This window comes from Gopherus evgoodei, chromosome 7 (genome assembly GCF_007399415.2).
Source record: "Gopherus evgoodei ecotype Sinaloan lineage chromosome 7, rGopEvg1_v1.p, whole genome shotgun sequence".
Lineage (NCBI taxonomy): Eukaryota > Metazoa > Chordata > Testudines > Testudinidae > Gopherus > Gopherus evgoodei.
Genome location: NC_044328.1, coordinates 114,306,700 through 114,333,333, shown reverse-complemented (window position 1 = coordinate 114,333,333; position 26,634 = coordinate 114,306,700). Strand labels below are relative to the sequence as shown.

Here is a 26,634-nt window from a genome sequence, read left to right as displayed (position 1 = left end):
GTGTTTTTGTGAGGTAAATATTTGTCCACTTTGAACCAAACTAAGACCAGAGAGCAAGACTGACACATACATGCTAGGTCACATTTGAAGCATCAGATGGTAATGACTTTTCATCACTATCTTCTTATCCAGTGTTTGACATTCATACTATAGTCTTCAGTACAGTTTGATTTAAATGACCATAATCAAATGACCAGTTAGATACAAAACAGGTACAATACACTTTGTCTAGTTTTTAAAGTTCTGATCAAAGAAACTCAGCACCACTGCTACAACGGATCTGTCTATAGTATGACAGTAGAGTCTAAAGCTGACTACTAAAAATCTGCCAGTAAAATAGATGTGCTTTGGGGTATATGCCTGAAATTAGTATTTACAAGACACTGTCCACGTGGTTGTAAAAGTGACCAACATACGAATACAATGATTGACACAGGCTCACTGGAGTTCTGTTGTAGTCTCCTTCTGTCACTGTTTTAACCTAAAGGTGGTCCTCTCTGCCATACCCTGCCAAGTTTAGTTAATGTTTTCAGTACTCCATTTAATGAAGAGAGAAGAACATTTTCTTTTCCTGTCTTCCCACTCTCTCTCCTACTTCTCTTTAAAGTAGCAACCACTTTTGAACCATTTTACTGTCCTTCCTCCTCCATCTGTTCTATTTTTTTTCTGTTAGTATTTGTCTGGAACTTTTTGTACCCTTTTCAAGCTATTTATGGATGATGCATGTAGTTTGATCCCTTAAGTGTCTGATTCAGTGTCAGACACTGCACTTTCTTCAGCGTACTGCAGAAACAGGCAAACGTGCCAGGATGGTGAAGACACAGGTACAGTGCAGCATACTCCCTGAGATACTGTGTGAGCCAAAAGCTAAGTCATGAATATTAGACACACATGTGAAAGATATTTTAAATGGTTCCAGCCTTTAGACTGTTTCAGTGTAGAACTAATTGACCAAATAGAATAGAAACTGACAGAAGCAGACTATACTAGGACTTCCAGTGAGCCTGTCTGTGAAGTATGTCAGTCACTTTTACAGCTATGTGGACAGCATCTTATAAATGTTAACTTCAGGCCCATACCTAAGAGCACATCTATTTTACTGGCAGATTTTTAGTAGCCAGCTTTAAAATCAAGGAGGCAGAGTACTGAGCCCAGATTTCCCGAGTCCTAGACTAGTACCCAATGTGGACCATCTTTCCTCCCAAACTATGGAAAATGCATTAGAAATGGTGATGACTGATGGTACTTTTATTGTTTTTCTTAAGAAAAAATAGAATATTTGAAAAGAGATTTAGAATATTACTTCACATTCTCATCTAATTCATTTTAAATGAAAACTTCTTCTCTTGTATATTTTTTGAGCAGTTACAAGCTGGCATTTTTCTAAGGATTAGCAAATTACAAGTTAGTTTGAATCCAGCTTCCAACATGTTGTCTAACATTTCAATATTCATCGTTATGAGATTTGTGAAATTCCTCTAAAGAGAATGCTTACAAAAATTGCCTGCCTGTGGTTGGTTTTTAATCCTTATCATCAGGAAATACCAACATTTATAAAGAAAGTATAACACAAAGTAATATGGAAAATTAAAACCACTACCTATTTAATGGGCAGTCAGTGAAAAAAATGTAATTAGTTACTGGAATTTCGGACATTTCTCCCCCATCCTTAACTTTTTTTTTTTTAGGTCCTGATCATGCAATGTAGGGGCAGATCCTCTGTGCATTTCTAATACCCCAGGGAAGACAATGAAACTCTGCAGGGGCACAGATATCCACCCACATAGTATAGCAGGACTGGGGTCTCACGTGTAAGAAGTGACCTTATATATGGTCTCATAAATATATATTCTAGTCAGTCAATATTTGGCTAATACTTTAGGATGACCTATACATTGCATTCCTTTTTCCTCCCTCTCTCCTCCCCTATAGCTGGATGTAAGAGTGTCAGATAATGACCTGTGGGCATTATAAATAAGTAATAGCTACAGCTTCTGAAGCTCATCTTTACTGAATTCAGTCTGAAGCAACAAAACTTTGATGTCTTAACTATTCCTAATGAAGATTCTAGAGGAAACTTTGGCCCCATTAGAGTTTTGCCAGTGACTTCAATGGGGTCTGGATTTCACCCTATGTGTACTGAAATTGGCTTACCTACATCTTGGTATTCTCAATAGAAATATTTTGGTTAGTACCTGCAGGTATTATTTCCTTCCATTTTCCTCTTACCTCAAAGTCTGCAGCAAATTTTATAACATCACAGCCCGTAAAGTACCCTTGAAAGTTTGCATTTTGTGCACTTGTTACCACAAATTGTTAACTTAAAAACATTATCTATGCAGGCATTATTGCAGAGGCTTACCCGGACAGAAGCCCAGCATTGTTCAAATATATGGATACAAGCAAGTGAATATAAAATATGTTTGGGGGAGCATGGTTTAGTTTAACTATGATGGACAGTTTTGATTGAGGGCAGCAACACAATCCAGGATCTGGTGGGATATATATCAGGTGTAGGGCCCTACCAAATTCATGGTCCATTTTGGTCAATTTCATGGTCATAGGACTTTAAAAATCATAAATTTCACAGTTTCAGATATTTAAATTTGAAATGTCACACTATTATAACTATGGGAGACCTGACCCAAAATGGTATTGAGGGTGGCAGGGTGGGTATCTCAAGACTATTGGGGGGGGGCATTGCCACCCTTATTTCTGTCCTGCTGCTGTGGCAGTGCTGTCTTCACAGCTGGGCTTCCGGCTAGCCACTGCCATTCTCCAGAAAGTCTTGCTGGTTGCAAATTAATCTTAACTAATTGTTGTAGTGTTAGAGGCTACATATGTTGGTTGCCAAATACAATGGAATTTGGGTAACATCGTGCCTTTCTTCCTGGAGATATCCCTGTGAACTTTACAGTAGTAAGTATGGTACAAGCATAGCCACTCTGCATAGAAAAATATAACTCTGGTCCGGTCTTAAACTTCAAAATGCATCAAAAGCCATTACTGGCATAAGATGTACATGTGGTGCCAAGTTGTAAATGGCAATCACATTGAGCCTCTGACTGGCACTGGCTCAATACATCAAGTATCCAGCCAGAACTGAGCTTTCATATTAGCAGAGAAATAAATAACTGAGGTTTTATCCCTAGTTATTCATTTGATGCTATTTTCCATTTCTCTCTTAGTGGCAGGATATTTTAGGGTTTCGCTATTATCTTTGTCCTGTCTTGTTCTTTCTACTATAGTTACACAGTTTTTCTTTCTTGCTTTTGGATGGAAGAGTGTCTTATTTACCAATAGGGCTTGATGCAAAGCCCATCTAAGTCAATGGGAGTCTTTTTCATTGATTTCAATGGGTTATTTGTTCCTTCTAGAACCTAGATATCTGTGTAGCACTGAGCATTGTTTGATTTTCAGCAGGATTATTTGCTCAACTGGTTTAGAACTTAGTATAGTTAAATCCTGAGGAGTTGCTGATACAATAATACATAGCACTCATGTGTCTTGTTCTTGTTTTTGGCCCTCTAACACCTTGTGTTGGTGGTGGTAGAATGTAGTACTTTGATGTTACACTAGATATTTTATTATCTTTTCTGTTTGGTGATGAGCAAGAATAATTGTCTTAGTTCTGCCCTAGTGCCATAGATCAAAGAATTTCTGAATGCAGTGTTTGATCGCAAAACCGCAGGTGTAAGATTTCTCTTGGTACATTGTCTCATTTGTTATATTGGAGTGTGCAGCTACATTTGCCAGTTTCACTCTTGTGAAATAGGATGGGTTGGATTATACCATCATATAATTTGAGCGGGATTCTGATTGCAGGTTTTTAGGTATCTCAGGCACAGAAAGCTGGTAGTGCTTTTTCTTTAGTGCTTTTATAGTCATCCTGGAACATCCTGATTGCATTTCTTGTTAGACATTTATTGTGTGGTTTATGATGTGGTCTAGTTCTACGCCCGTGAAGTAAAGGCTGACTTTGTTTTCAGGGTAGTTTTGCAAGATCATGATGTTGCTTTTCTCTACACTTAGTGGTGAAACCATAAATGGAAAATGAATTTTTGTACTGCAGTTAGGTCAATGATGTACTAAGTTATATTGCTGCTGAGGATCCATCCCTGTTTAATCCACCTTTTTCTTTGAAAACATCTATTTGCCTGCTCTGTTGTTATCCTAAAATGATTGGACTGGTATGCCAACTGAATTATGCCATATGTTTTTCCTCTGACTCCATTTTGTAGCACAGGGTACTTGTCAGAAGATAGGATATTGAGCTAGATGGACCATTGGTCTGATTCAGTATGGCTGTTCTTATATTCAGATTAAGTCAGCTTCTCAAACTGTTTTACTGAGAGGGAATATTGGTCACTATGTCTGGATTATCTTTGCCTGTGGTATATTTGTTATCAGATGTTGGGCTACATGCATGCGTTCTCTCTGCATGCTACACTGGCTCTGGCCAGATAGCCCGTATAGCAGACTCCAATTGAACTGCTCAGTAACCACAGATCCATTAGTAGCGAAGGCATTTGGTCGGTTTATTGTCGATGAAGCACAGTATTAGTGCCCTGTACTTGCTACAGGTGCACTTAATACATGTATGCCTGTGACTATGGAGGCAGCTCAGTCAGTGGTAGGATTTTCCAGTGCCCCATAAGCTGGACGAAGGGTTAAAGTGAGGTATCCAGACATTTATAGACTGAGATAATCTAGGATAAACAACTTATGTATCACCTTACGTGTTTCATGACATATTTGTTAACGTCCCCTTGTACTTTTCTCCTGGTATTTCAGACAAGATATCACTATTCATCGCTTCTGTCACAACATTTTATCATGCGCTAGGTTGGGGTGTTCTTGTGCTAGCCTGCTGGAATGTGTTTAAGCAATGCTAGCAATACTGGTGTGGTGTTCATGTACCAGATGCTAACTTGAAGGCAAGCATCTGCTTTTTGACTGTTGCTCATAGCATAACTTTTGCTGACTTTTGTTCAGGCCTCAGACCTTGAACCAAGCCGATATTCAAGCTCGCTCTTTCTTCAGCAGAAGGCAGAGTGCCACCAATTGAGCCACCTGTGACAGTCAGGGTTCTCACATCCTAAGGGAAACACGGGGGTTTGAACCCTGAAGAATAAGCATTTTATCAACTGGTTGTATACCAAGGTCTTTTATGAAAACTTGTAATGTTCTGAATTGGATGGTCCTTATCAGCTATGTATGCAGACAGTGGTTACGAATCAGTGTATTTATGTATACAGAATACTGTGCTCATGACCTGTATTACAATTCCAAGCACACCTCATAGCAGGGAGGAGCTGCTCCCATGCCAGTTGTTTACATAAAACTAACTTCAAATACCCATCTATTGTCCAGCCAGGAAAAGACAATGGTGGAGCATGAGAGTTAATGGGGAAATACTGAAACAACTTGAAACTGAAAAGAGAACCCCTGTCTTGGAAAACTGGGAGGGAGGAATTTCCCGCATCAGGAATCCCCATAGTTTGAGAGAAAGGGAAAAAACTGCAAACCCTAAGGCTAGGTCTGCACTGACAACTGAAGGACAAAACTTTTGTCTTTCAGAGGTGTTAAAATACACCCCAAAAGCCAAAAGTTTTGCCAAGGACAAGTGCCAATGTGAACAGCTGTTTGTTTGCAGGAGAGCTGACAGACAGTGGCTACACTGCACACCTTTTAGCGACAAAGCTGTAGTGACACAGCCCTGTTGCTAAAAGCTGAGTACTGTAGACATAGCTCTAGGAGGGGTTTGAAGTGAAGGACATCCAGAAACTGAGAGACAGGGACAGCCTCTAGGTGGGAAGTTGTCTGTGAGAGGCTGGGTCCTCTCTATGTTTGGGGGTAGGTTGGGAAATTGTTTAGAGGCAGTAGACAACATATTAGAAAAGAGAATTTAGCGAGTATAGAAGTGTAAAGCCAGAAGCTGTGGCTTTGTGTATTTTCTTTGTAACTTGTATGTGTTTGCTTTTCCTTTCTGCCTTACCCCAATCAACTCTCTGGTGTGCAAACTGTGTGCGGTGTGGGTCACAAAGTGAACTAATTGGGGGCAGGCTTTACTTCTTCAGCAATGGACCAGTGGCTGGTGGTTAAGAATTCAGGGTAGATGGATTTGGGAAGACTTGGGACAGCAAGGGTTGTTGTGGTTACCATGCAAGGAGCAATCAGGCTGGTGGAAGCCAGGGTGAGACCTTTATGCTTACGGGCTAGCTACTGGTATTAAGCATCTTAGTTATAGCAGCATGGTATTAAGGTGCCGAAGATTGCAGGGCAGGTGGTGACAAAATTCCTTATTGGTCTGAGTGATCCCCAAAACACCACACCACTATTGTCGTTTCCTAGAGCATGTATTGCATCATGTTCTTGGGAGGTCTCCCATCCAAGTATTGACCTAGTCTTATCCAGCTTAGCCTCTGAGATCTAAATGGAGTTAGTCACAAAGTAGTATGGCTAAAGAAATAAAAGCAGTAGAAACAGTGATTGGCTGTTGTGATGAGTTCTGATATCTTTTTTGGGGAGCAGGGGGATACCCATGTGCATTCTGGTAGTTAAATTACAGCCTATCTTCAATGTCTGCTGTGGTGTTGTAGCTATGTTTGTCCAAGGATATTAGACAGAGAAGGTGGGTGAGGTAATATATTTTATTGGAATAACCATTGGTGTGTGTGTGAGAGAGAGAAGCTTTCTGTGTAGCTCAAAAGCTTGTCTCTCTCACCAGCAGAAGTTGTTTCAGTAAAAGATATTACCTCACTCACCTTGTCTCAACCTATCTTCAATTAATATTTGAAAGGAGGTCAGAGTGAATCGATCTCTTTGTCTTTCACGTTTTCATGTTGGTTAACATCTTTCTAAAATAGATTATCCCTTGGCTATAAAAATAATAAAGATTAGTAATTGCATCTGTCCTTCTTTATTTGGCTCCATATGGATTATTTCGTTACCAAACAAACAGACAAAAAAAGGTTAGTGTTAAAATAAAAAGATGGATTGAAACAGGCCATTCAGAGACCAGTCAGCCATAAGCCCGAGGCACACTGCACCATTTAGTTGGGCAGGAAATTTCTAATCCTGTAATGTATGACTTGTTTTGAGAGTGTAGTGATCACTGCTGTCATTGCTCTCTCATGCTGCATGAAGTCCCATTAATATCTGTCAGTGTAGTATCACCCAAACTGATACTGTTGTCTGGGCATTTGAACCACACTGACATTCTGATTCTTTTTGTTTCATTTTGTTTTCATACCAGGCCTTTCTGTGATCTTTATTTGTTACTGGACTCTAGGTCAGATTTCTGACATCAGGCCAGTGGTTAGGTTATCTGTCCATTGATTTGCAATACTTTTTCAGTATGAGAGCATAAAGATTGTCTCATTTCACTCACCTAGTTGTGATTGGGGCATTTAGTGCATTTTGTACCTCGTCTGGTGAACTAAATGCCCCAGTCACAACTAGGTGAGTGAATGAGACCCTCGAATGAACTCATACAGAAACATGATGATAAAAGACAAAACCACCATATTGCCTATGTGTGAACTCTCTTCACAAAGGGATCACAGTATATCTCACCTCTTAGTCCTCATCCTCAAAGGAAACCTGCCCAACACCTTCAAAAGATGACCCCGAGAGCTTACATTGATAACTTTGCTGGACACTTAAAAATCATGGACTGAATAGAGACACTAGATTTAAGGCTTTTTACAACAATCTATAAACTACTTAGCCTCTCTCCCTCCTCCCCCCCCCACATTACTGGAGAGATGTTAAAAGGGCACTTGTCTTGGATAGCCCCTTGAAATGTGTGTTAACTGCTTATGCTAACATTTGTCCCACTTTGCATTTATCTTTGACACTGAACTCTGGTCTACACGATAAAGTTAAGTCAATACAAGGCAGCTGATGCTGCTCCAACTCTGTAAGCGTCTATACTAAAATGTTGCTCCCGCTGATGTAACTCGCTCACTATGCTGACTTAATAATTCAATCTCCATGAGAGGCATAGTGCTTAGGTTGACGTTCTTAGGTCGACAATATCAGTGTATCAGAGGGGTAGCCATGTTAGTCTGGATCTGTAAAAGCAGCAAAGAATCTGGACGAAGTGGGTATTCACCCACGAAAGCTCATGCTCCAAAACGTCTGTTAGTCTATAAGGTGCCACAGGATTCTTTGCTGCTAGTATCAGTGTAGACATTGTGTTACTTACGTTGACTTTAGTGGCTTCCAGGAGGTGTCCTGCAATGCCCAATCATGACTGCTCTGGTCACCATTTTGAACTCCATTCCATTTCCTGTTTGCTCAGTGTGTAGATCTCACATAGCAACTGCCTAGCTGACCTTACCAACTTCACACAGAAAACATGCTCCTGCCTGAAGAATACAAGAGGTGGTAGATCTCCCAGCTCTGTGGAGAGAGGAAGCTGTCCACGCACATCTCTGATCCAGCTGTAGAAACATTGATATCTATGAGCACATTTCTTGAGCCATGTGGGAGAAGGGCTACAACAGGGACATACAGCAGTGCTGTGTGAAAATCAAGGTGCTGCGGCTGATGTACCAGAAGGCAAGGGAGAGCAGAGCCAAAAACATGCTGCTTCTACAAGGAGCAGCACATCATCCTGGGGGGAGACCCCACCACCACCCCACCGAGAGCCCCATGTATACTTTGGGGGAACTGGAGTTACAGGCCCTTGCAGTGCATAGTGAGGAGGAAGTGATGGACGACGAGGAGGAGTATGGTGGACAGGAGTCTGAGGGATCCAGTGGTGTGGCCAGACAGGACCTCTTTCTGCCGGAGCGGATGAGCCAATCCCTACAGTCCAGCACTGGCGAGCCTGATGAAGGTGAAGGAACCTCTGGTAAGTACACAGTTTGTTTTGATATTGCAGGGACACATCATTTACTGCTTCTTAATCTGTCTAGAAGAGGTAGTGAAATAATTAATTGAGGAAGAGTTGCTATCTGCTTTTTATTCCCCAGTACAGCTAGGCAGAGGGGGCCTTGAGGAACAGTTTATGTGCATCAATATGTCCTATGAATTCTCTATAGAGATCTTGAGGAAACATCCCTGAGGTTAGTCTGCTGCAATCCTATGCTGAAGGTGTCTGGGGAGGGTTGCCTCATTTCTTCCACCATGGTAGGACACTTTCCCACTCCAATCAGCAGTTACTTCAGCAGGCACCATTGCAGCACACAGGCTAGCAGCATATGGACCTAGTCTGCAGCCAGATGCATGCTGGAGATGTTCCCTTTCAGCCTCTGTTACTCTCAGGAGTGAGATGTAAGCTAAAAGCACCACCATCTGTGGAAAACAGTGCAATTCAGTTGTCCTATCTGCATATACTGATGGCCATGTGCCCCCCCACCATTGTCCCAAATCACCTCTTACCCCACCAGGCCATACTTACCGCATCTGGGACTGCCACCAGGCTCTATGAATCCCAAGCTGAAGCAAGAATGTAGTGCTTGTAGCTTGTGTGGATCAATGGTTGTGAAAATACACACAATGGTATCTCTGTACATTGCGTCTTTTGCAGTGGGAAATGTGGCCGTGAATGTCCCTCCATCCACCATCGGGAAGCAACTCAGCCAGATTTGAAGGAGAAGAAAGAGGATGCAGGATGACATGTTCCAAGAAATCCTGTGGATACCAAGCAGCGGGCTTGGAGGAGCACCCTTGTGGACAGAATGGAAAGTGCAGAGAGGAGAAGCATACAGCAGCAGGACAGGACACGAAGCAGGACATGATAGCACTTCTCAAGCACCAGATGGACACGCTAGAGACTCTTATAGATCTTCAGGTTCATGTCACCCATGCTCACCTCCTGCTGAAGCTTGTCAATAACTGCATTCTGGGACCTCCCTACACCCCACCCCCAACATTCCACAAATATTCCGGGCCCACTGCAGTACCCATACCACTCCAACCCAAGGGAGAGTACAGACAATCACAGCTGCACCTACACTCACCTGTGAGAGAGACACTTGCTGTTTTGTGTGTTTGAAATAAAAACGACTGTTCTTCCCCTTCAAAATTTATTTTCCCTGTATTTATAGTTTCAATTATTTTTGTTTGCACGTGTTTGGAATAAAACTATATTTATGGAAAATTAGTTCATCTCTATTAGTTCACAAGATAAGATGTCTGGGGCTGACATCATTCAACAATAATAGCAATAGGTGTATTTGCAATGCTATATTACCCCCCCCCCAGAATTCATTACAAGGTTCATAGCAGGGTACTAAAACAATGCCAAGCAGAGCACACTACAATAAGACGTATTACTGTGGCTAACTATTGAAATGGTCTTTCAAAGCCTCCATGAGCAGTATAGCTCCTTGTTGAGCTCTTCTTATAGCCCTGGTATCTGGCTTCTCAAGATCAGCAGCCAGGCATTCCACCTCCATGCTCCACCAGGCAGAAACTTTTCCCTCTTTGCTTCACAGATATTATGAAGCACACAGCAGGCAGCTATAACCGCGGGGAAATATTTTTAAACTAAAGTCTAATTGTGTGAGTAGACAGTGCCAGTACCCTTCCAGATGGCCAAAGGCACATTCACCAGTCATTCTTCACCTACTGAGCCTGTAGTTCAGTGGTGGACAACCTCTGGCCCATGAGCTGCATGCAGCCCATCAGGGTAATCCACTGATGGGCTGCTAGACAGTTTGTTTACATCGACGTCCACAGGCATGGCTGCCCGCAGCTCTCTGTGGCTGCAGTTTGCCTTCCCGGCCAACAGGAGCTGCAGGAAGCAGTGCAGCCAGCACATCTCTGCGGCCCATCCCGCTTCCTGCGGCTCCCATTGATCGGGAATGGCGAACGGTGGCCACTGGGAGCTGCGGGCAGCTGCACATGTAAACAAACAAACTGTCTCGCAGCCCACCAGCGGATTACCCTGACAGGCCACAGGTTGCCCACCACTGCTGTAGTTGAAGCACCTCTTGATGCTATTGAGGTGGCTGATGTACGGCTTCATAAGCCATGGAAGTAAGAGGTCTCCAAGGATCACTCTTGGTATTTCCATATCTCCGAAGGTAATCTGCCAGTCTCAAAAGAAATTCCCTGCTTGCATCTTTCTGAACAGGCCTGTGTTTTTAAAGATGCATGCATTGTACACCTTTCCTGACCATTCCATGTTGATGTCAGTAAAACATCCCTAGTGATCCACCAGCACTTGCTGTATGATAGAAAAGTAGCCCTTTCTGTCGATGTACTCTTTGTCAAGGTGGTCTGGTACTAAACTAGGATCACAATCCTTTGTAGCAGGATGCTTGCATCGCACCAACCCCCATAGTGGATTTCCCAACTCCAAAATGATTCCCAACTGATCGGTAGCAATCTGGCATGGCAGCTTCTGCACAGCAATCACCACTCGCTTCTCCATCGTGAGTGCAGTTCCCATTTTAGTGTCACTGTACCGGAGGGTTGGGGCAAGCAGTTCCATGAATGTGGCCTTGCGCATCCAAAAGTTCCTCAGCCACTGCTTGTCATCCCAAACCTGCATAATGATGTGATCTCACCAGTCTGTGCTTGCTTCAGTCTAGAACAGGCATTCCATGTGCTACTGCTCTGTGAATGCTCTTTTGGTGGCTCTGTCAGTATTGAAGGACCAGGTGCATTGTGTTTGTATCTGGATTCACATAGGCTATACACTTCATTTTTTTTTAGGAAAGCTGACATTCTCATATCACATGCCTTCAGAAGCTTTAGAAAAGCCATACAAAGTCATGAGACTCATAATAAAACTGAAAGAGTTGAATAGAGTAATTGCTATGCATAATCAATAAGTGTGGAAGGCTGCACATAGCTCAGCCATGGAAGCCTTAATATCAAGGTTTCTGAAATCTTGAACAAACTTCCACTGCATTTTTCTTTTTATTGAACCAGTCCCTCTGATAACAGAATAATGTTGTATGAAGGTTTCCTGAGGAAAGCTGTTTTACTCCTGCAGCCCAGGAAAGTGCCTGTGGCAAGATTTTTCTCTAGGTTTAATAACTGACTCTCACAAGTCTGACCTGAGAAACTTTTACTGTTTTCACATTAGGACATATATTTCAAGAGTCTGGTAACTGGAGGTAATTTATAGTTGCCTTGCAGAAGTTTTTCCTCTATCCCCTGACCAATACCTGTGTGAAGCAGATGAGCAGAAAATATGTATTAAGAGAACATAGGCCAAAATAGGTTATGTACCCAGTGGACAATGGACGAGAAATACATAACAGTAAAATTATGTCCTCTCAAGGGCTGGAGATGTTAATTACAGAATTACAATTCCTCTGATCTCACTTTTAGTTCCCAGCATATTTTCATTTATCTCTATATTTCTGTCTCTTTATCAATCTATATTTAATACATACTTACTGCTTATAGAATCTAATAAATCTCATAATTTACAATTTTATGACTTGAGAACTTACAACAGAATCATCTACTTATAAAGCATAGTTGATAATACAAGACATGAAACTAATGTCCATTCTTTCCTTTAGTCTCTCTCTCCGCAAACTATATAAACGTCCACTCTATATTCAAGAAAATGTAAACTATGTATTATTTTTAGGGTCTCAGTAGTTCCAGTAAAAACACTTTCCGTATTTCAGCTTTCTGCTCATTTCCTTTTAGGATTTGATACCTACTTTACCTCGCGCACCCTGGAGAACAATAGAAGAAATGTGTGGTTTGCAGAGTATTGGGAGGAAAACTTCAATTGCAAGTTAACGATTAGCGGATCAAAAAAAGAAGACACAGACCGTAAATGCACAGGTAATTCCATTCACTTCACCCTTCTTCTTCTGTTGTACGTGGTCCATATAGGAATGTCTGCATAGTTGATGCATGGAAGCTTAGTTGGAGACAAATTGAAAAAATAAATTGTTTTTCAATAGGTTGTAGAGAAAATGGAACAAGAGCATAAGCCTTGCAGGACAGGAGAAATAGATGGTGAGAGACAAAAATACATTCTTTCATTTTCTTTTTCTGCTGTCCATCCAGAAATAATTGACATTTTCTATTGATTCTGTGGATTCAGAGGAATATATGGTGGCTGGTTGGGTTTGCATTTTGGTTTTGTTTTGTTTTGAAAACAAATATCTTCATAAATATTGGTTTGTCATCTGGCCATGAAATATAAAACATTTGGACATATACAGACTGTATGTTCCTGATTAAGAATGTTTTGAATAGCAATGTTACAATAAGTTCTGTATTTGAACTCAGCTTTTGAGGAAACAATACCGGTAGAAATTGTGATAATTTGGTATCATGTATTCTAAATTTAGTTACTATAACACTGCTATCAAGATTCTCATTTGAATAAGAAAGTGTTCTTCTAGTTTTGCCACAGTGATACAGAAAGCCTCAACTTTGTAACCATCTTGCCTCTATTGCCTGGTGGGCCTATGGGTCAGCTATGACTGACAGATTCATTGCCCTTTTCCTTTTCTTATGTCTTTCCCATTTTTTGGTTTTGAAAAATGTAATGGACGTTTAAAGTGTAATGTTTTCTTGGAGGTTCTCTTCATGGTTAAAGTCTGGTTCAGGAGGTTTATTTTCATCAGAAAGATGCTAAGATGATGATAGGAATTTCATAACCTCCTTCCTCTTCTCCCATCTCTCACAAGAGCATACCGATCCAGCAGTTCTCCACCACTATGTTCTCCATCCTCGGTGGGATTGTTTAGGTGTTGTGGGCCCCATTCTAGTCTTCCACTGAAATGAGTTTTGACACTCATTTTCAATAACTTCCTAAAACACACTGAGGAACCCTGGATCAGGTACGATGAGCTATCTTTAAAGTGCTGTGAGATCAGTTTTATTTTTTATTTTTGAAAATACAGTGATAAGGAATTCTGGAATGTGTTTGGAGACACAAGTGGTGTTTCATGGAGTGAAAAATTAAAGTCTTTGAGAGTGGTCTTTTGATCTAATATAACTGTAGCTTCTTTATTTTAAACTTAGGAGGACAAATGGTCCATGCTGTATGTAGTGATACAGTACATTGGACAATGGTATATATTTCTATAGAAAATGCATGAAAAAATGCCCATTCCTAGAATTATTCACACAGGGGCCTAACTAAGTGTTGGGGAATGTTCTGTAGGAATAACCTCACATTGACAGGATGATTACTTTATGCTGAGTTAGGCTGCAGTTCCACATACCATTAAGAGTAATGCAAAATCAGATGAATCTATTGATCTGAATACTGCACTTGCAAAAACAGTCCCAAATTTCCTAAAGTGGTCACCCAGTTTCACGAATATATCCTTCAGAGATAGACAAGTGGTATTCCATCTCTATAACTTGTGTCAAGCTGGACCACAAGCTATCCCTGAGGTTATACATAGATATATTGCACATTCTTCACAATCTCTTTCCTTTAACTCTTTGTTCGATAGGCTAAGCAGAGTATCATGTTAGGTTTCATACATACATAAGCACTGATTGACAGAATGGACCTCCCATTCACCTTAGTCATCTCTGTGCTAGAGGTTTCTTTGGTGTGGCCATTAAGATCTTCCCTTTCAGTTTTGACAGCTGTGATTAATGATGGACATTTGGCTTGATACAAGGATCTCAGAATTTGGTCCAAGGGAAATGAATGCATATGGGGCTTCTCCTGGGCAAAATACTACTTTTACTTTCATTTGGCAGATCTTGTCCATGATCTTCTGCTTCGTGTCCCATATCCCGGTGCAACTCCTGCACATAGAAAGAAAGCAAATGCCAGAGTTGGGTCTGAAAGGAAAATGTTGGCATTAAAGTCAGCGAGATGCTGAGTCTCTCATCCAATGGTAGAATTTGGCCACAAATTAAGAAATTATCTTTAAGGTAATTTATTAAAATGATTTGCCAGCACGTCAGCATTGAGACTCTTAAAGCCACATTGGAATAATTTTCTCCTGTGTTGTTCTTTCTAAACCTTCATTCATGACTGTCATAAACAGATAGTAGGCGTTAATAGAACAGAAGTACTTTATATCTCTTTTGCCTGTAAAGGGTTAACAAGATCAGTGAGCCTGGCTGTCACCTGACCAGAGGACCAATCAGAGGACAGGATACTTTCAAATCTTGAGGGAGGGAAGTTTGTGTGTGCTGTTAGGTTTTGGTGGTTGTTCTCTCTGGGTTCTGAGAGGGACCAGATGTGCAACCAGGTTTCTCTCCAGTCTCTCTGATACAGGCTTTTATGTGCTCAGAATAGTAAGTACTAGGTAGATAAGGCGAATTAGGCTTATGTTTGTTTTCCTTATTTGCAAATGTGTATTTGGCTGGAAGGAGTTCAAATTTGTATTTTGCTGAAAGGATTTTAATTTGTACTTGTATACTGAGGCTGGAAGGGTATTCACAGTGTCTATAGCTGAAAGACCCTGTAACATATTCTATCTTAAATTTACAAAGATAATTTTTACTGTTTTTCTTTCTTTAATTAAAAGCTTTTCTTGTTTAAGAACCTGACTGTTTTTTTTATTCTGGTGTGAGACCCCAGGGGACAGGGTCTAGATTCACCAGGGACTTGGTGGGGAGAAAGGAGGGAAGGGGGAGAGAGAGGTTAATTTCTCTCTGTGTTAGGATTACTTTCTCTCTCAGGGAGAGTCTGGGAGGGGGAGAGAGAAGGAGGGGGGAAGGTGCATTTTCCTCTCTGTTTTAAGATTTGGTTCTGTTTTAAGATAAGTTTGAATCACAGTGATCTTCCAGGGTAACCCAGAGAGGGGAAGCCTGGGAGAGGCAACGGTGAGGGAAAGGGTTTACTTTCCTTGTGTTAAGATCCAGAGGGTCTGGGTCTTGGGGGTCCCCGGGCAAGGTTTTGGGGGGACCAGAGTGTACCAGGCACTGGAATTCCTGGTTGGTGGCAGCGCTACAAGTACTAAGCTGGTAATTGAGCTTAGAGGAATTCATGCTGGTACCCCATCTTTTGTACGCTAAGTTTCAGAGTGGGGGATTATACCATGACAATGACACTTTGTGAACAAGTGAGATGTTAGACTGTAAACAATGTGCTTCCAAGAGGAAGATTGGTCCAATGGTTAGTATATGAGCCTAGACTTGGGAGCGCAGGGTTCAATTCCCTGCTCTTCAACAGGCTTCCTGTGTGACCTTGGGGAAAACACTTAGTGTTTCTGTAAAAGGAGGATAATAGCACTTCTATATCTCACAGGATTGTTGCACGGACAAATACACTAAACATTTTGAAGGGTGATATGGGCCATGCAAGTACTCTTGATAGCTCTAGGGCGAAATCCTACTAATCTTACTCTTCTAGAAGAAAACTTCATACAGGGATAAAAAGCTGTAGAACTATAGAACTACTGTTCTAAAATCCTAGAAAATTGTAGTTGGCTAGTGGTACCTTTTTTCTGCCCTTTTTTGACACATTCTGTAACAAGGAATATAATGCTTTATTGATTTCTAGAGGATCCTTTAAAAAATAGAGACGTTACCATTTTCTATTAAATTCTATGAAGGTTTTCCATAAGAGCATTGATTACAGTGGGACTCGTCATGTAACTAAGGTGAACAGGAATCTGTCCTATGCTAGTAATATAGCCTTGGCTTTCTAGAGGCAGTGTTCAGAAAATGATTACTCTGTGTTGCTTCTGACCTGCAGAGCTCCATAGGCCTCTTGGGCTTCATTGCTGTGGAAACTATTCAGAGTTCACATTAGACATTCCACGCTGCCTCCGATTTAATCTCTGAGCCTGTAGCACTTCTTGGTTTCATTGCCATATGATGACTATCATACAGACAGCTGCTGCTCATGACTATAGGACTCCTCTGAACAAGTTTAGGAACTGCACTGACAATTGTAAGCCAGGCTTTGTCAGATATCAGCCAGGGAAAGATTCAGCCAAATGTGTCTCTTCCTTGCACATACTTTTCAAGGCGAATTCAGCCCAGCACAGAGGAGCTGTCCAAAGTCCTCCACAATTCCACTGTATGTCTATGAAAAGAGGCCACAGCGGAGCAGCTGTGCAGGGATCTCCAGGCCAACCCCATGCAGGTGAACACAAGTGGAAGCATTGGTCTGGGAGCCAGGGGCAGGAGTAAGCCAGAGTAGCAGCCATAGGGGACCATGTAGCCCATTGCCCTGTCTCCAGGAGTGGATGAATTTCACCTTGACAGGCATAGGATTTTGCTCCCTCAGCACCCTCCAGCTCACCTACATAAAGCTGAGTTACTCTGGCAGTGTGCAAGAGAAGTCAATTTCATTCCAATAGAGAAAATGAATGATGCACCTGACTAATATTCAAATCTCTCTCGCAGTCCCCTGAAAAAGACTCAGACTCATAGACTCTAGGACTGGAAGGGACCGAGAGGTCATCGAGTCCAGTCCCCTGCCTTAACCAATTGATCCACCCAGGAAGAACTCCAAAACTTTCTCCTCCTTTTCGCCCTACCCCAACCAACACTGAATCTCAATCTGCTATTAGTTTGTAGACAGCTAAAAATATTACTCACCTCTACCTCACTCCATTAATCTAGCTAGAGATACCAACCATATATTTAGGATCTTCTGTATTAATTTAACCTATGAAAATGATTCCCTAAGCCTGTCCCCATTCTTCATCCTTTTTGGGAGGTGGTTCTCCAATCTTAAGCAAAAAAAGAAAAGTTTTTCTAAGAATACACTTTTGTGAACTAGTTGACTTCTAATATGGAATTTTGCTATATATTTTCCACAGCATTCTGTATCCTGATATTTTGAAACATTTGTTTCAGAGCCTTGAATGAATATAATTTAGATGTATTTAAGCGTGGGAAAGTTGCTTTGATTGTGATAGATACGGTTAGAATTTGGGGAAATAGAACACTTGCACATGCATGAAATATGTCTAGACAACATTAGATCCAATGTATTATTTATTAATAATAGTATCATTAGGAATTTCCATCTTTTATTTCAAATTGATTTATTGTGTTATGGTTGAGGAACCAATCAGGTGCTTCAATTAAGGGATTATAAACAAGCACTCCTAGATTATATCCCTTTTTTTCCCTGCCATCTAAAGTAAATTAACCCCTGATTCAGCACAGTACTTAAACACATACTTTGCTGAATCAGGGCATCAGTATTTAAAATAACTTACTGTTTTGCTTTGGAAAGTAACTTAACCTCTTGATGGCTGATTTTATGCATCTTTATGCATCTGCCCTACTACAGCAGGCTGTTGAAGCTTAATTTAGTAATGCTTTAAAAAAGCAATGTTATCACCAGGTGGACATAAGAACGATAATTATGATGATAATTATTTTGCATAGAAAAGCCTTTGAATAGGTGAAGATAATAATGCCTTACAATGAGCCCATTACAGATTGTGGCCCCATTTCTGCAGAGACCCACAATGGTACAAGGATCTTCAGTTCTGTCTGCAGGCGTGGAGCCAACACATATAGTCTGATGGCTGTATATGGATCACTTCTTCACTGAAATGAAGCTGCGTGCAATTCTAAGCTATAATCTGGCACAAACTTTACTACTGCAATAGAACGTTTTTCTACTACAGTCATTGCCATTAAGCTCAAAAAATAAAAGAGAAGAAATGAATAGACTGGGATAGAGATGAGAATAATTAAGGCTACGTCTCTCTCAAATAGTGGTTGGAGTTAATATACATTACACTAAGATTCTATTGATCAGCCAGTGCAGCAAGATTTAATTATGGAATTTCTTAGAATTAATAGATGATAGAATAGTGCTTTCCAGATATACTGCCATATATTGTCATCTCTGTGATTTCAATGCCTTATTAGAACTTAGTACCATCTTTTAGGAGGCCGAACTGTGCCTATAAGCTGCCTTAATTGTAGCATGTTTTGGTGTATTCTCTCTATGAATTCCGGTTGTGGGATACAGTATTTGGTGACCAATCATTCACGTTGTTTGCTACTTCGAAATCAAAACCTGAAGTCTTGACACTGGCAGTGATGTGAAACCTGTGTGGTGATCAAGCTGTAACACTCGGTCCCCAAATGAGCAGGAGATCAGAGTGATTTTTAGGGTTTAGTGAATGTTGCAAAAATAAAATAAAAAATAAATAAAACCCCCCACAAACATTAAACAACATTAGCATTCAGGTTTACTGGCAAGAATGTTCACAGAAACATCTAAAAGATATACTCTAGTTCAAGCAGGAATTATTTCTGGGAAGTTCTGTGGCATGCAGGAGGTCAGACTAGATGACATTAGTGGTGTTATAACCTTAGTCCCAGATTTAGACCTTAGCGTCCAAAATATGGGGGTTAACATGAAAACCTCCAAGCTTAGTTACCAGCTTGGACCTGGTACTTGCTGCCACCACCCAAAAAATTAGAGTGTTTTGGGGCACTCTGGTCCCCCTGAAAACCCTTCCCTGGGGACCCCAAGACCCAAATCCCTTGAGTCTCACAAGAAAGGGAAATAATCCTTTTTCCCTTCCCCCCCCCAGGTGCTCCTGGAGAGATACACAGACACAAGCTCTGTGAATCCAAACAGTGACTCCCCCTCTCCGTTCCCAGTCCTGGAAACAAAAAGGACTTTCCTATTCCCACAGAGGGAATGCAAAATCAGGCTAGCAAATTCAACACACACACACAGATCTCCCCCCTGATTTCTTCCTCCCACCAATTCCCTGGTGAGTACAGACTCAATTTTCCTGAAATTTCCCCATAAAGAAAACTTCAACAGGTCTTAAAAGAAAGCTTTATATAAAAAGAAAGAAAAAATACATACAAATGGTCTCTCTGTATTAAGGTGACACAACACAGGGTCGATTGCTTAAAAGAATATTGAATAAACAGCCTTATTCAAAAAGAATACAAATCAAAGCACTCCAGCACTTATATTCATGCAAATACCAAAGAAAAGAAACCATATAACTTACTATCTGATCTCTTTGTCCTTACACTTAGAAACAGAAGATTAGAAAACAGAACTACTTCTCCAAAGCTCAGAGAAAGCAGGCAGGCAGAAAACAAAGACCTCAGACACAAAATTCCCTCCACCCAAAGTTGAAAAAATCCGGTTTCCTGATTGGTCCTCTGGTCAGGTGCTTCAGGTGAAAGAGACATTAACCCTTAGCTATCTGTTTATGACACGCCCCCCAAATTGCAGACAGTGGGGAAGCTCACTGGTGGCGATTTCCTTCTAGAACTTGAAAATAAACAGATTAATACAACACATGCATACATGCATACATATACCCCTAAGTATATAACTAACAGACTTTTACATTTTAAGAACACTTTTTAACAACTGAATTCTGGGAAACTCTCACAGGAGAGTGCATCAGCAACTTTGTTAGAAGCTCCTGTGATGTGTTGAATTTCAAAATCAAAATCTTGGAGAGCTAAACTCCAACGAAGAACTTTCTTGTTGTTCCCCTTGGCAGTATGAAGCCACTTTAGTGCAGCATGGTCAGTTTGTAGTTGGAACCGCCGTCCCCAAACATATGGGCGTAGCTTTTCCAGGGCGTACACAATGGCATAGCATTTCTTTTCACTGACTGACCAGTGACTTTCCCTCTCAGACAGTTTCTTGCTGAGAAACACGACAGGATGGAAGTTGTGATCTGTTGCTTCCTGCATGAGCACTGCTCCTATACCACGCTCAGATGCATCTGTGGTTACTAGGAATGGCTTGTCAAAGTCCGGGGCCCTGAGCACAGGGTCAGACATGAGCATCGCCTTAAGCTGGGTAAAGGCCTTTTGACACTCATCAGTCCACTTAACGGCATTTGGCTGGGTCTTTTTGGTCAGGTCGGTCAATGGGGCAGCGATTTGGCTGTAGTGTGGTACAAATCGCCTGTAGTATCCGGCCAAGCCTAAGAAGGATTGGACCTGCTTCTTGGACCGTGGGACAGGCCACTTTTGGATAGCATCCACCTCGGCCTGTAGGGGGTTTATGGTTCCTCGACCCACCTGGTGCCCCAGGTAAGTCACTCTGTTTTGGCCTATTTGACACTTTTTGGCCTTAACAGTTAGTCCTGCCTGCCTGATGCGCTCAAAGACCTTTTCCAGGTGTAGTAGGTGTTCGGGCCAGGAGTCTGAAAAAATGGCCACATCATCGAGGTAGGCAACTGCAAATTCTCCCAGTCCAGCTAGTAGACCATCTACAAGCCTCTGGAAGGTGGCGGGTGCATTTCGAAGGCCGAAAGGAAGGACATTGAATTCATACACCCCCGCATGGGTGACGAATGCTGACCTCTCCTTGGCAGGTTCATCTAGCGGTACTTGCCAGTACCCCTTGGTTAAGTCTATTGTAGAGATGAACTGGGCACGTCCCAACTTCTCCAATAGCTCATCGGTGCGTGGCATTGGATAGTTGTCCGGACAAGTTACCGCATTTAGCTTACGGTAGTCCACGCAAAAGCGTATTTCCCCATCTGGTTTGGGTACCAGAACCACTGGAGATGCCCATGCACTGGTAGATGAGCGGATTACACCCATCTGTAGCATGTTCTGGATCTCCCGTTCTATAGCAGCTTGGGCATGAGGAGACACCCGGTAGGGTGGGGTTCTGATTGGGTGAGCATTACCTGTATCAATGGAGTGGTATGCCCGTTCAGTCCATCCTGGGGTGGCTGAGAACAATGGGGCGAAGCTAGTGCACAGCTCCTTGATTTGTTGCCGCTGCAGACATTCCAGGGTGATTGAGAGGTTCACCTCTTCCACGCCACCATCTTTTTTCCCGTCGTAGTAGACACCGTCAGGCCACTCAGCCTCATCTCCCTGGACTGTAAACTGACAAACCTGTAAGTCTCTGGAATAGAAAGGCTTGAGAGAATTAACATGGTACACTTTAGGCTTTAGTGAGGAATTGGGAAATGCTATGAGGAAGTTTACAGTTCCCAGGCGCTCTTGGACCATGACTGGCCCTTCCCATGATGCTTCCATCTTATGGGCCTGTTGCGCCTTCAAGACCATAACCTGGTCTCCTACCTTGAAAGAACGTTCTCTGGCATGTCTGTCATACCAGGCCTTTTGCTCTTCCTGAGCCTCCTTTAGGTTCTCTCTAGCAAGGGCTAAAGAGTGTTGGAGGGTGCTTTGTAGGTTGCTTACAAAGTCCAGAATGTTAGTTCCTGGAGAAGGCGTAAACCCCTCCCACTGCTGCTTCACCAACTGTAATGGCCCCTTAACCTCGTGACCATACACAAGTTCAAATGGTGAAAACCCTAAACTGGGATGTGGTACAGCCCTGTAGGCAAACAGCAACTGCTGCAACACTAGGTCCCAATTATTGGAGAATTCGTTGATGAATTTTCGTATCATGGCCCCCAAAGTTCCATTGAACCTTTCCACCAAGCCATTGGTTTGATGGTGGTACGGGGTGGCAACCAAGTGATTCACCCCATGAGTTTCCCACAGTTTTTCCATGGTCCCTGCCAGGAAATTAGACCCTGAATCTGTAAGGATGTCGGAGGGCCAACCGACCCTGGCAAAGATGTCTGTTAGGGCCAGGCACACAGTGTTAGCCCTGGTGTTGCCTAGAGCTATTGCTTCTGGCCATCGGGTAGCAAAGTCCACTAAAGTCAGTACGTACTGCTTTCCTCTGGGCGTCTTTTTTGGGAAAGGGCCCAGAATATCCACAGCTACTCGCTGAAATGGGACCTCAATTATGGGGAGTGGCTGGAGAGGGGCCTTGACCTGGTCTTGAGGCTTACCCACTCTTTGGCATACCTCACAAGACCGGACATACTTGGCAACATCCTTGCCCATCCCCTCCCAGTGGAAGGACTTCCCCAACCTGTCTTTGGTTCTGTTCACCCCAGCATGGCCACTGGGATGATCATGGGCTAAGCTTAAGAGCTTCCCCCGGTACTTAGTTGGAACCACCAACTGTTTTTGCGGCTGCCATTCTTCCCGGTGTCCACCAGAAAGAATTTCCTTGTATAAAAGTCCTTGGTCTATAACAAACCGGGATCGATTAGAAGAGCTGAGAGGTGGTGGGGTGCTCCGTGCCGCCGCCCAAGCTTTCTGAAGGCTGTCATCCGCTTCCTGCTCAGTCTGGAACTGTTCCCTTGAGGCTGGGGTCACCAGTTCTTCCTCAGACTGTGGACTTGGGCTTGGTCCCTCTGGAAGCGATGTAGGTGATGGGGTTGTTTCCGTTGCTGGTGAACTGCTCTCTGCTGGTGCACCTGAGGGTATTTCAGGCTCTGGCTGAGCCTTTTGGGTATGGCTGTCTTTTGCTTCTGCCAGTTCTGGCTCGCTGGCGCCCTCTGGCGTTGAGTTTGAAGATGGGGTTGCACTTGCTAGTGCTGCTTGCTGTTCCAGTTCCGGGCCTGGGACTGGAGGTGCTGTGGCTGTTTCAGTGGTAGCCATGGAATCTGGGTCCACTACCTCTGTCTGGGTCTCTGGTAACACAGACGGGGCCTCTGTGGACGGCTCAGGAACAGGAATGGGTCTGGAAGCTTGCCTGGTTTGGCTACGTGTAACCATTCCCACTCTCTTGGCCCGCCCCACGTGGTTGGCCAAGTCTTCCCCCAGTAGCATGGGGATAGGATAATTGTCATAGACTGCAAAAGTCCACATTCCTGACCAGCCTTTGTACTGGACAGGCAGTTGAGCTGTAGGCAAGTCTACAGCTTGTGACATAAAGGGGTAAATTGTCACTTTGGCCTTCGGGTTGATGAATTTGGGGTCAACGAAGGATTGGTGGATAGCTGACACTTGTGCCCCCGTGTCTTTCCACGCAGTAACCTTCTTTCCGCCCACTCTCAAATTTTCCCTTCGCTCCAAGGGTATTTGAGAGGCATCCGGGCCTGGGGATCTTTGGGGTGATGGTGGTGCAATGAATTGCACTCGCATGGTGTTCTTGGGACAGTTGGCCTTGATATGTCCCAGTTCATTACACTTAAAGCATCTTCCATCTGATGGGTCACTGGGCCGAGGTGCGTTACTGGAGACTGGTGAGGTGGAAGAGTAGGGCGTCTGTGGCTTTACTTGGGTTGTATGTGGGGTCTTTGGCTGTCCTCGGTTGTAGGGTTTATGGTCTGTGTGCCCCCTGGGGTAATCGTTCCCCTTGACAGTAGCTTTCTTGCTTTCTGCCAGTTCCATCCATTTGGCTCCAATCTCCCCCGCCTCAGCGAGATCTTTGGGTTTTCCATCTTGTATGTACCGTGTGATGTCTTCAGGAACACCATCCAAGAACTGCTCCATTTGTATGAGGAGGTGCAGTTCTTCCAAGGTTTGAACGTTGTTTCCTGTTATCCAGGCCTCATAGTTTTTTGCAATGTAGTAGGCGTGTTTGGGAAATGACACCTCTGGTTTCCACTTTTGGGTTCTGAAGCGCCGACGGGCATGATCTGGGGTTATCCCCATTCTGTGTCTGGCCTTGGTTTGAAAAAGTTTATAGTCATTCATTTGCTGCTTAGGCATTTCAGCTGCCACCTCTGCTAAAGGTCCACTGAGCTGTGGCCTCAATTCTACCATGTACTGGTCTTCGGGGATGCTGTACCCAAGACAGGCTCTTTCAAAATTTTTCAAGAAGGCCTCGGTGTCATCCCCTGCCTTGTAGGTGGGAAATTTCCTGTGCTGTGGAGCAATAATTGGCGCCGGGTTGTTAGGGTTGGCTGGAGTCTGTTGCTTAGCCTTTTCTAATTCCATGGCCTCTTGGTGGGCTTCCCTCTGGAGTTCTATCTGTCTTCTGTGGGCTGCCTCGTCTTCTGCTTGTTTCCTTCGGTGGGCCACCTCTTCTTCTTCTAGTTTTCTTTTGTGTGCTGCCTCTTTGATTTGTTCTTCTCTTTCTGTCATCTCCATTTGTCGCCTGTGTTCAGCTTCTTTGAATTGCTCTTCGGCCTTAATTTTTGCCTTAGAAGTCATGATTCCTGTTTTCTTGTGTTGGGGTGCCCTCCGGTGTTTATCTTCTGAACTGCAGGTTCTCTGTTGCCTCCTGAAGTCTGCCTAGCAACAGTGCCTTTAGCTAATCTTCAATGTTAAGTAAACCTGAAAAACCACTTTATTTGCATTTATATAGTGCTGGTAATGACTCTCAATGGGAGTGCTATTGTGTGACAAAAGACTCTTAATAGTACCTTAATGATTTCTTGCTTAACATGCAAGCCACAAACTGCCAGAGAGAGCAGGAAAAAAAATTCTCTCTGGTTCCCTTTTAAAACCAAACTGTTTCTCTCTGCTAAAAAGCCCTTAGCAGAGAAAAGAAAAATATAATATTCCTACGGGCTTCTGGATTCTGTCTATATCCCAACCGCTGCTACACCATGTTATAACCTTAGTCCCAGATTTGGACCTTAGCGTCCAAAATATGGGGGTTAGCATGAAAACCTCCAAGCTTAGTTACCAGCTTGGACCTGGTACTTGCTGCCACCACCCAAAAAATTAGAGTGATTTGGGGCACTCTGGTCCCCCTGAAAACCCTTCCCTGGGGACCCCAAGACCCAAATCCCTTGAGTCTCACAAGAAAGGGAAATAATCCTTTTTCCCTTCCCCCCCTCCAGGTGCTCCTGGAGAGATACACAGACACAAGCTCTGTGAATCCAAACAGAGTGACTCCCCCTCTCCGTTCCCAGTCCTGGAAACAAAAAGGACTTTCCTATTCCCACAGAGGGAATGCAAAATCAGGCTAGCAAATTCAACACACACACACAGATCTCCCCCCTGATTTCTTCCTCCCACCAATTCCCTGGTGAGTACAGACTCAATTTTCCTGAAATTTCCCCGTAAAGAAAACTTCAACAGGTCTTAAAAGAAAGCTTTATATAAAAAGAAAGAAAAAATACATACAAATGGTCTCTCTGTATTAAGGTGACACAACACAGGGTCGATTGCTTAAAAGAATATTGAATAAACAGCCTTATTCAAAAAGAATACAAATCAAAGCACTCCAGCACTTATATTCATGCAAATACCAAAGAAAAGAAACCATATAACTTACTATCTGATCTCTTTGTCCTTACACTTAGAAACAGAAGATTAGAAAACAGAACTACTTCTCCAAAGCTCAGAGAAAGCAGGCAGGCAGAAAACAAAGACCTCAGACACAAAATTCCCTCCACCCAAAGTTGAAAAAATCCGGTTTCCTGATTGGTCCTCTGGTCAGGTGCTTCAGGTGAAAGAGACATTAACCCTTAGCTATCTGTTTATGACAAGTGGTCCCTGCTGCCTTTATGATCTCTGAATCTATGAAAACCATGAATTTTGAATCAACACAGGAGAATATTCCCAGAACCTAACCTCTGAATTTTTTAATGGAATATTTCTTGCTGCTGGTGTTTTGAAATATAGCCTCACCTGAAGAAGTAGCATATTTCCAATTATATGAGATGCACACTGCTAATATGGTGGCTGTAGGATTCTTTTATTTATTTTATTTTGAAAGAAGATCTAAGCGAAGAAGGAATATATGTATTACAAATACACATGTACATCAACTCATTTTTAATTAACTATGACTATTGGGTATAGTAAGGGCTGAAAAGAAAAATCCCAACACTTGACTGTAGGTGTAGCAGTTTCCACTCATTAAACATAGGTTTTAATTTAGCCTACCTCCCACTTGCCAAGACATAATGAAGTGATATAAGGGTTATGCCACCCTGGATGTCATTTATCAGAATGTCTATTACTTGGAGAGATTTTCTAATTATCTGGAAATGTAATCGGTCTGAAGGTGCAGCCCAGATGATGGTTCATACA

The 26,634-nt window shown here is 42.6% G+C and overlaps 1 protein-coding gene across 4 annotated transcripts in view; it reads left to right on the top strand.

Moving 5' to 3' along the window:
- Positions 1–26,634, top strand: part of GRM7 (glutamate metabotropic receptor 7) — a 553,085-nt gene that overhangs the window by 315,562 nt on the left and 210,889 nt on the right. For all 4 annotated transcript variants that reach the window (XM_030570395.1, XM_030570394.1, XM_030570392.1 and 1 more), the window contains exon 5: positions 12,631–12,771. In XM_030570395.1, coding sequence (XP_030426255.1) covers positions 12,631–12,771 — 141 coding nt within the window. The remainder of the gene's footprint in view (positions 1–12,630; positions 12,772–26,634) is intronic.